The 11,314-nt window shown below is 43.7% G+C and overlaps 1 protein-coding gene across 1 annotated transcript; it reads right to left on the minus strand.

Moving 5' to 3' along the window:
- Window positions 1-8,673: 8,673 nt before the first annotated feature.
- On the minus strand, window positions 8,674-10,214 carry LOC139831528 (uncharacterized). The gene is made up of 3 exons (XM_071820822.1): window positions 9,680-10,214; window positions 9,125-9,560; window positions 8,674-8,824 (listed from the first exon to the last, which is right to left on the minus strand). Exons 1-3 carry the CDS (start codon window positions 10,212-10,214, stop codon window positions 8,674-8,676), a joined length of 1,122 nt encoding a protein of 373 aa, XP_071676923.1.
- Window positions 10,215-11,314: the final 1,100 nt, after the last annotated feature.

Here is an 11,314-nt window from a genome sequence, read left to right on the forward strand (position 1 = left end):
CTACTGCCCTTCCTTGACTCCTCTTCGGTGTTCTGGAAGACTCCGTGGAAAATAAGGCCGTGGGCTTTTGTTTCGTCCAATTCCGAGAATATTTCCCGTGTAGAATTTCTGAAACCAAAAACAGCATAAAACAGGAACTGGCGCTTCGGCATCTTGTTAATAGGTTAGTCTCGGAAAATGCATAAAAATGATATAAAATGTGAGCAAAACATGTAGGTATTGTCATAAAACTAGCATGGAACACAAGAAATTATAGATACATTTGAGACGTATCACTGTGCTCTTGGAGGCCCAACACTGTCTACAGGAATAGAAGCGTGCGTAGACATCAAGCTATTTTCTGGCGCCGTTGCCGGGGAGGTAAGGTAAAAGGTATTCACATCCTCCGACTACTAAGCTATTTCCTAGCACTGTTGCCGGTGTGTGAGTGCTCGAAGTTATTTCCTTTAGATTCTGCAATTGCATCTTTTTGTTTCTTGTTTTTATTTTTACTAGTTAGGCATAATGGAAAACAACAACAAATTTAGTGAGCTTTTTAATCTTTTTCCTGAGTTAAGACATGAATTGTTTGATGCGAAAATTAAAAAACCTATGGAACCTTATTTGCATGCTAGTAGCAATGTTATTAGTATGAACGCAATTACTGCTAATGCTATGGAAAAGTCTAAGCTTGGGGAAGCTAGTTTTTATGATCTTTTTAGCTTCCCAGCTTTAGGGGAGAAAATTTTCTCTGATAATACTTTATCTCCCATATGCGATAACTCTAATGATGCTTGTGATATTTTAAATCCACCTACTGAAAATATTCCTTTCTAGATACCTACGAAAATTGTTAAACTTGCTATGAACAATTGCTATTTTGGAGATGGGACTGTCCATCCTAGTGATCATTTACTCTTTATACATGAATTATGCGAGTTGTTCGAGAGTGCAGGTATTTCAAAGGACCAAATTAAGAGGAAGCTATTCTCTATATCTCTGAAAGGCAGAGCTGCAGAATGGTATAGGATGCTGAAGAATGGTCGATCTATTGGTTGGGAGGAAATTGTACCTCTTATTTATTCTAAATTTTATCCTCCTCATGAAGTGCATGTTGATAGGAATTACATTTATAACTTTTATCCTCGTGATGGAGAGAGTATTTCCCAAGCATGGGGGAGATTGAAGTCACTAATGCTCAAATGTCCCATTCATGAGCTCCCCTGTAATGTTATTATTAATAATTTTTATGCAAGGCTTTCAGGACACCACAAGGACTATCTAGATGCCTGTTTGGAGGGATCTTTCACAAGCAAGGAGGTTGAAGCTAAGTGGAATCTTCTCGAAGAAATTCAAATGAATACTAAAAATTGGGATACTGACAAAGGTAAAGAATCAGGTATAAACTACGAGTATGATTGCATTAAGTCTTTCGCTCAAACTGCTGATTTTCAAGAGCTTAGTGCTAAATATGGTCTTGATCCTCAAATTATGGTCGATTGCTATAGAGCCTTTGCTTCTCATATTAATGTTCCTAAAGAAAATTGGTACATGTATCATGAACCTTTTAAAGACATCAGCATGAAGGATGAAACTGTTATTAATGATTGCAATAAACATGCACAAACTTCTGAAAATACTATTTCTTATTAGCATGTTAATTTTTGTGGAATGCATAGACCTTGTGGAATTAATCAAATCGAAGATGAATATTGTATCCATTATAGGAATGAAAAAACTAGAATGTGGTACAAGGCTCTAAATGATCTTGGTGAAAAAGTTTGTGACCTCCATCCTTTTATTTGTGAACTTTGCTATGAAGTGGGTCATTTTAATTTTCAATGTTCTGGTCATGATGATAGTATTTCCAATTTAATGAGTAATTCAAGTCTATATTGTGATAACATGATCACTCATAATCAGCATGATGAAATTACTTTATTTTTGGGGTGTGAAGAGTTATCAAGAAAAGTTTCTTTGTTAGATATGAGTGATCTTGATATGAATAGTGTGTTGCATGGATGTTATCTCTATTGTGTTAATAATTTCCATGCCAACACCTACATACAAAGTGTTATAAAGGATGGGACTTTACCAAAATATGACAGGACTAATATGTGTTTTGTTCTTATTAATGAAAGAGAGGTATCCTCCCAAGTTTCTTCTATTGTTTCCAATAATAAACCAGGTTATGTGGAGAAGCTTCCTTTCAAGCCTCTCCCTCCTAAAGAGGAAAAGAAGAAGAAGAAGGGAACGAAGAAGAAGAAGAAGAGGAGTAAGAGGAAAGAGGTAACGGCATATCCCCGCGTGTATGAGATAACGATAGGTAACCGTAAGTATGTTGCTCCTAATGATTATTATGATAATGAATCTGAGTACAATGATCTTCCTATGCCCTTTACCTATATTAGTGATCATGATTTGGAAGAGCACACTACTTTTGATACTGAAAATCTCTTTGGTACCGATTATGAAAGTAATGATGTTAGCACTATCCATGTTCCCTCAAACGATGATATTGAAAGCTTTAAGCTTGGGGATTTTGTGCTTGAAGATCCTATATTTGAGACTTTTAGTGAAAATGATGATATTATATATTCGGGTTTAGATAATCGTTATAGAGATGGCTATGACACAGGTTATAATTATCCTTATGAAACCTGTCATAGTTATGATGGGATTGCCAAAAACCATTCCCTTAGTATGCAACTTGTTTACCATGTTCAAATTCTTGATAATGATCCTGCTCCAATTACTATTAATGAGAAGAGTTTTTCTTATGCCAAAAATAATGATACTTTTATGCATATGAACCATGATAAGTATGTTTTAAGTGATGGTTGTATTGTGGATTTCATCAATGATGCTACTGAAAGTTATTATGAGAGAGGGAAACATGGTTATATGCATCTTAATAATATTAAGTTTCCCCTCTTTATGTTGAGAATCTTGAAGTTGCGCTTGTGTTGCCTTTCTATGCTTGTTGCTTTGTGCTTTCAGTACTTGTTCCCTTACAAGATTCCTTTTCATAGGAAGTGGGTTAGACTTAAAAGTGTTTCTTATTTGCTTTTGATGCTCTCTTTTGCTTCAACTCTTATTTCTTGCGAGAGCATCATTAAAATTACTGAGCCCATCTTAATGGCTATAAAGAAAGCACTTCTTGAGAGATAACCCATGTTTTTATTTTGCTACTGTTTTGTTGTGTCTTGGAAGTTATTACTACTTTAGCAACCTCTCCTTATCATGTTTATTTCGTTTTTGTGCCAAGTAAAGTCTTTGATAGAAAGTTGATACTAGATTTGGATTTCTGCGCAGGAACAGATTTTTAGCTGTCACTAATTTGCGTTTTTCTCTCTGCAGAAAACTCGTAAAATCTTGAAAAAATTCATGCGTGATCCTCAGATATGTACGCAACTTTCATTCAACTGGAGCTTTTCTATCTGAGCATGTTAAGTGCCTCGAAAAAATTCGTCTTTACGGACTGTTCTGTTTTGACAGATTCTGCCTTTTATTTCGCATTGCCTCTTTTACTGTGTTTGAGTGGATTTCTTTGCTCCATTAAATTTCAGTAGCCTTGGGTAATGTCCAGAAGTGTTGGGAATGATTGTGTTTTTGCTTAACATGTGAATTTTTGATTATGCACTAACCCGCTAATGAGATTGCTTTGAGTTTGGTGTGAAGGAAGTTTTCAAGGATCAAGAGAGGAGGATGATATAATATGATCAAGAAGAGTGAAAAGTCTAAGATTGGGGATACCCCCGTGGTTCATCCCTGCATATTTCAAGAAGACTCAAGCGTCTAAGCTTGGGGATGCCCAAGGCATCCCCTTCTTCATCAACAACTTATCAGGCCACCTCTAGTGAAACTATATTTTAATTTCGTCACATCTTATGTGCTTTACTTGGAGCGTCTGTGTGCTTTTATTTTCGTTTTGTTATTTTCATTCTCTGAATAAATCGGATCCTAGCATGCTTGTGTGGGAGAGAGACACGCTCCGCTTTTTCATTTGAACACTTGTGTTGTTCGTTTTACTTTAATATTTATGGCGAAAGCTGAAAGCCTCAGCATTGATTGTTATTTGGTTGGAAACAGAAAATGCTTCATGTGGTAGTTGGTATATTGTCTTGAATAATTTGAAACTTGGCAATTGTTTTGAGCTCTCAAGTAGATCATGTTTAAGCTCTTGCATCATGTAGTTTAAATCTATTAGTGGAGAACTACCGTAGAGCTTGTTGAAATTTGGTTTGCATGATTGTCTCTCTAAGGTCTAGATATTTTCTGGTAAAAGTGTTTGAGCAACAAGGAAGACAGTGTAGAGTCTTATAATGCTTGCAATATGTTCTTATGTAAGTTTTGCTGTACCGGTTTATACTTGTTTTTGCTTCAAACAACCTTGCTAGCCAAAGCCTTGTACTGAGAGGGAATGCTTCTCGTACATCCAAAACCTTGAGCCAAAACCTATGCCATTTGTGTCCACCATAACTACCTACTATGTGGTATTTTTCTGCCATTCCAAGTAAATTGCTTGTGTGCTACCTTTAAAACCTTTCAAAAATTCATCCCTTGTTTTTGCAATACATAGCTCATGGGAAAGTAGCCTAAAAAACTATTGTGGCAAGTTATATGTCGCTTATGTATCTTAGTTCTTATAAGTTGCTTGTTGAGCGGTAACCATGTTATCTGGGGACGCCATCGACCTGTCATACCTTTGTTGAATATCATGTGAGTTGCTATGCATGTTCGTCTCGTCTGAAGTAAGGGAGATTTCCCATGAGTTAAATGGTTTGAGTATGCATATTGTTAGAGAAGAACATTGGGCCGCCAACCAAAGCCATGTATCATGGTGGAAGTTTCATCTTGGACATTAATCCTCAAATTTCTTATGAGAATATATCTGTTGTTGAATGCTTAAAGCATAAAAGAGGAGTCCATTATCTATTTTATATGTTGTCCTGGTATGGATGTCCTCAAGTTGAGATCTATCAAAATCGAGAAATCAAATGCGATTTATCTCCTTGGACCTTTGTACAGGTGGCATAGAGGTACCCCTTTGTGACACTTGGTTGAAACATATGTAATGCAATGATAATCCATGGAAATCCGAGCTAATTAGGACAAGGTGCGGGCACTATTAGTATTCGATGCATGAGGCTTGCAACTTATAGGAAGTGTTATACATAACCCATATGAATTATTACTACCGTTGACACAATTGTTTCCATGTTTTCAAAATAAAAAGCTCTAGCACATGAGTAATCCCTGCTTCCCTCTGCGAAGGGTCTTTCTTTTACTTTATGTTGAGTCAGTTTACCTACTTCTTTCTATCTTAGAAGCAAACACTTGCGTCAACTGTGTGCACTGATTCTTACATGTTTACTTATTGCACTTATTATATTACTTTGTGTTGACAATTATCCATGAGATATGCATGTTGAAAGTTGAAAGCAATTGCTGAAACTTAAATCTTCCTTTGTGTTGCTTCAAAACTTCTTATTAAGAATCTATTGCTTTATGAGTTAACTCTTATGCAAGACTTTTTGATGCTTGTCTTGAAAGTACTATTCATGAAAAGTTTTTGCTATATGATTCAGTTGTTTAGTCATTATCTATTTGTTAGCAAACTATAGACCATTGCTTTGAGTCACTTCATTCATCTCATATGCTTTACAATAGTGTTGATCAAGATTATGTTGGTAGCATGTCACTTTAGAAATTATTCTTTTTATCGTTTACCTACTCGAGGGCGAGTAGGAACTAAGCTTGGGGATGCTTGATACGTCTCCAACGTATCTATAATTTCTTATGTTCCATGCTAGTTTTATGACAATACCTACATGTTTTACTCACACTTTATATCATTTTTATGCATTTTACGGGACTAACCTATTAACAAGATGCCGAAGCGCCAGTTCCTGTTTTCTGCTGTTTTTGGTTTCAGAAATTCTACACAGCAAATATTCTCGAAATTGGACCACACGAAGACAGAAGTCAATATTTTGCCGAGGCGGACCCAGAGAGCCAGAGAAGGGCCAGAGGGGGGCCAAGGGGCCCCCACACCATAGGGGGGCGCGGCCCACCCCTCTGCCGCGCCACCAGGTGGGGAGGGCACCCTGTGGCCCCTCCGAGGCCGCCCTTCCGCCTATATATTCTCCCAGAAGTAAAAACCCTAGGAGCATCGGTCTTCCTCCATGAAAAGTTACGTAGCCGCCGCCATCGCGAAGCCAAGTTCGGGGGACAGAAGTCTCTGTTCCGGCACGCCGCCGGGACGGGGAAGTGCCCCCGGAATCCATCTCCATCAACATCTTCATCGCCGTTGCTGTCTCCCATGATGAGGAGGGAGTAGTTCTCCCCCGAGGCTGAGGGCTCTACCGGTAGCTATGTGGTTCATCTCTCTCTCCCATGGTGTGATCTTTATGTGATCATGAGCTTTGTGATCTAGTTGAATATGTAGATGTTACTCTTGTCTATTATGCACTATAGAGGTTACTTTAATATGAACTCCGGAGTTACTCTCCACGGTGTGATGGTGACAGTGTGCGCATCGTGTGTGATTCCTTTATGAAGTTGTGGAGCTTGTTTACTCCGGCTTGAGGTGTGCTTTTGTAGCCCTACACAATGAATGGTGTTTGTCATCCAACAAGAGAGTGTTTAAGAGTAGCATTTATTTATTCAATTATGTGATCATTGTTGAGAGTGTCCACTAGTGAAAGTATGATCCCTAGGCCTTGTTTCTAAGCATTGAAATACCGTTTCCAACAAGTTCTGCTACATGTTCGCTTGCTGCTATTTCTATTTCAGATTGCAATTACTACTTATAATCATCCATATTACTTGTATTTCACTATCTCTTCGCCGAACTAGTGCACCTATACATCTGACAAGTGTATTAGGTGTGTTGGGGACACAAGAGACTTCTTGTATCTTAATTGCAGGGTTGCTTGAGAGGGATATCTTTGACCTCTACCTCCCTGAGTTCGATAAACCTTGGGTGATTCACTTAAGGGAAACTTGCTGCTGTTCTACGAACCTCTACTCTTGGAGGCCCAACACTGTCTACAGGAATAGAAGCGTGCGTAGACATCAGAGCACGCACGCAACAAGATGGGTGTTGAGGAACATCGTCAAGGCCATGGCTAAGCATTGGCCTCTACCAACTCACAAACTGCCTAGGTCGCGGAAAGATAGGCTTCTTGTACATCAGCAAGTAAGTCTTCATTTTCTCTTGCACCTCTTCCTTGGATCCTTTCTTTGAGGTTGCTCCCTGTGGGCTTTGGCAGTCCCGAAAGACTTCGCCAACCTATATTCGACGCGCTTGGTCAGACATAAATATTAGAGGCACGTATTCATTCCTACAGAGGAAAATTCAGATTGGCCAATTAGAAATAGGGGCATGCTGAGCGTCCCCCAGGGGATCAAATCCCCCGATCTCCCGGGTCGCCAACCACACAATGGGGGACCATCACCGTCTGTGGTCAACGTTTCTAGCCAAAAAAAGGAAGAGAAAAAACACCCATGAAGCGTATTTGATAGCGTCTTCCACCCATGACCCCATTTGCCCGCACAACACCGCCGCACCAGTGGTCCATCCGTTGTGGCGTCGTTGGAGTCACCGGAGAACCCCCGTTGTGGCGTCGTTGGAGTCGCCATAGAACCCCCACCGTGGCATCGCTAGAGTCGCCGGAGAAAGCCCGCCACGGCATCGCCAAAGAACCTCAACCATGGCGTCGCCGATGCAGCATCCCTCCTCACCACTATGCCTTCCCATTTGTGCACGCCGGCGTCGATCCTCCGTCGGCCACGGCCGTCGCCGATGTAGGCACATGGTGGACGATTGTAGCATCCTGGATGCGCCTTTGTAGCAATGCCAGTGGTCGCTGGCAGCGACGCCGCCTTGCCATGGTAGCAATGCCTCTGTGTCATGGTAGCAACGCTGCCGTGCCTTTGTAGCAAGGCATGCCGCCCAGCCGCCGTGCCCCATGTAGCAAGTTCGGCCGCCCAAGTTAGCAAGGTCGGCCTCCCCTTGTGGCACGACCGGCCACCGCTCGCTGCAACCCCTTCCAATAAGCCAAATAAGCATTTGCTTTCTTTTTTCTTTTGTGTGTGCTTTTTTCCTGCCTTCCCGACCACGGATAGGCTACGAGGCTTTGCACTTTGGGCCATTGTGTGAATACCACATCAAGGTGACAGGATTCCAACCTATGGCCCTCTGTATCCAAAACAGATGCACTCACTAGACTGCGCTACACCTCGTCTCCCCCTCAGAACAGGATCTACCTGATCGATAAAGACTCGAACCGCAGCGCTGTCGCCCACCCCAGTTTGGGCACGGGGAGGCGAGAACCACCGCTTTTAGCAAATAAGCCTACAATTTAATTCTCGTCTCGTTTCACTTGCATTTTATTTCGTTCAGTCACGTTCTGAGAGTGGAATCGAACCACTCACCACGTTTGGATTTAGAGTCCAAAGGGCCCAGCCAGCGAAAGAGGATTTACAATCTCGCTCGCCGTGTGCACCAGCCCCTTTCGCCGCTTGCAACAACTTCACCCCACCGCTCGCAGCAACGCCCACCCCTGCAGCCCACCACACACCCCTGCAGCAAACTCCATGGTGGCGACGACCACTGCGAGCTGCGCAGGAGACTGGTGAGCCTAGAGATTGATCACACGGCCGCGGAGATGGTGAAGATAGCAACAGCTAGGTCCTCATCACCGGCCAGACCGACTTGGGGAGCCCAGGATAGAGGCAGGCGGACGAGCTTCGGGTGGCGAGCAGGCAGGCAAGCTCCGGGAGGGAGGAGGTGTGGGCGACGCACGGGGTTGACCCAGGGTTGAGGCCGTGGGGAGTTCTGCGAGGGCGCATCAGCATCATGAGCTAAATCGGTGGAGGAAGGAGGGGATCTTGAGCGCGAGGTAGTCCGGGGAGGAAGAAAGGGTGAGTTATCGAGTGGCTCAGTTTTGGGCGGTGGGTGGGGTCCAACAAAGACGCGCGAGAGGAGGAGCCGGGGGACCCGAGGCACACGATCCCCGTGGTGATATACAATGTTTCCCTTACAAATACCGTGCAATACAATAACAAAAAAAATTCGAGTACGTGCAGGAGATTTGCGTGTTTTGTATTAAGCTCGAAGAAGGACATCGTCCAGTACAGGGGAAGACTCTTGCGCCAGGCAACCACAGACGGAGCTGGCCACACCACCCACTCAGAACAACGACTACCCCTCCCTTGGGGTCTTCCTAAACCACGACTAGAAATCCAAAGATGCAACTCGTCGTCGATCCGACGAACAAGCTGTTGAGGGCTGGTTTCGATCTTGTCGAAGACGCGAGCGTTGTGCTCAAGCCAGAGGCTCCGAAGGACGAGGGAGATCAGGGAGTTCGTCTTATTTCGCTGGCCCACAGGCCGCCACTCGACTGCCGCTGGCCACCATTCCGAGAGCGGTGCAGCCGGGGTGGGGAGCGGGGAGCGCAACTCCGAGTTTGCTCCAGCCCCCACCACCTTAGCGAAGGGACAGTCCAAGGAGAGATGGTCGAGCGTCTCATCATGGGCTTTGCATAGCGGGCATAGCGTGTGTGAGGGGAGCCCTTGGCGTAGGAGCCGATAGGCCATCCAGCAGCGTCTGCGAAGTGCCAGCCATGCATGGAACATGTAGCTCATCGGGGCGAAGGAGTTCCAAACGTTGTCTACCCCCGCCATTGCCTACCTTCCGTCATGGCTAGGTACGCTGAGCGAGCGGTGAACGATCCGTCAGGCGTCCACTTCCATCGGAAGGTGTCTTGTCCCACGCCGATCGCCACCTGATGGACAACAGCCCAGTGGCCGAGGTACTGAACAATGACGTCGACCGAGAGGGGGCCGGATATATCCAGCGCCCACGCATCACCCGCCACTCCATCCTTGACGGTGCGGCTGCGCTGGGTCCTAGGCTTCGTGAGAGCAACCACGGCGGGCGCAAGGGCTGCGACGGTTAGCCCGTTGATCCATGGGTCATCCCAGAACATGATTCTGGAGCCGTCGCCAACCGAGATACGAACCGAAGCGTTGAACATCGCAATGGTGTCAGGCTTTGGGTGTCGGGGAAGCCCGTCCCATGGCCGATCAACTTCCGATTTCTGCAGCCAGATCCACTTGGACCGAAGGGCGATGTTGAGCTGTCGGAGGTTGTGGAACCCCAAACCACCGAGGTGTTTTGGCTGGTAAACGAGGTGCCAGACCAGGCGACACTGCCCGTGCCTCATGGCACCGGCCCAAAGGAAAACCACGTCGTAACTTATATGTAGCAATGCTAATTGTGCAAAGAAGTAACGATGCTGGACATCTTAAAACATTCATCTGTAGCAATGCTAATTGTTCACAACTTGCATGAGCATGCTCCTGACTCGACCTAAATATAGTTTAACATGGCCAGTCTGTCAAGTATTTACAGCACACACCTGCATGAAGTTCTCATGAAAGCCCTTTGCAAACTCCACTGCAAACCATGTTGCCTTTTCACCTTCCTGACTTTTTGATTTTCTGTTGTTGCAAATTTAGAAACCAGTTTATTATCCGTGATTTATGGAATGTTTATAGTTCCTTTTTTATACGAGGGAACTATTCAACGTGTGATGTATACCTATGTAGCTATTTTAATTAACGACGTTTCTACACATTGTCCTAGCACTAATTAGTCTTACAGAGTGCCCCACCCAAAAATAGAATTAAACTAGTCTAACATCCCAAAATAGAAAGTTCTTATCCTTCCTTCCTTCCGTCTAGGATGGCCGCTGCACGTGAAACATGCGACGTGCAAAATCGGCACTTCTCATTCCGCGACTCGGTCCCAAGTTCATGACGAGGAGTAAAATAAATACATCACATGGTCTCAAATTCACGCCAAAAAAATGCATCCGTCACCTACTTCTATTCTACCTTAAGTTCAGAACAAGTTCTGATTCAGTGGATTTAGAAAACGGAAAGAAAATACATCTAACACATGCCATCATTTGGGATGCAAAAAACCTTGAGTGAACCTACTATTCTTACATCCAAAAATGGGATGAACCAGATCCTGGATGTACAAAAGGAAGAAAAATTACATCACCAGTGCCATTTTTCGGGATGTAAAAAAAAAAATCAAAAAATTGATCCAGCTTAAAACAAAAATTACAACCAGAATTATGAGAATCATACTTTTATTACATCCTTGCATGATTCTGGATGTAGAAGTGAGGGAGCCTCGGAGGAGCTGAAATTAACTGGACGAGAAGCGGTGGCGGAGACCAGCGGCGCGCTGGACGCGACAGAGGGCTCAGCGGCTCATCCTTCCCGAAGGCGAGGTGAAGTCCCTTCCCGACGG

Source organism: Lolium perenne, chromosome 5 (assembly GCF_019359855.2).
Source record: "Lolium perenne isolate Kyuss_39 chromosome 5, Kyuss_2.0, whole genome shotgun sequence".
NCBI lineage: Eukaryota > Viridiplantae > Streptophyta > Magnoliopsida > Poales > Poaceae > Lolium > Lolium perenne.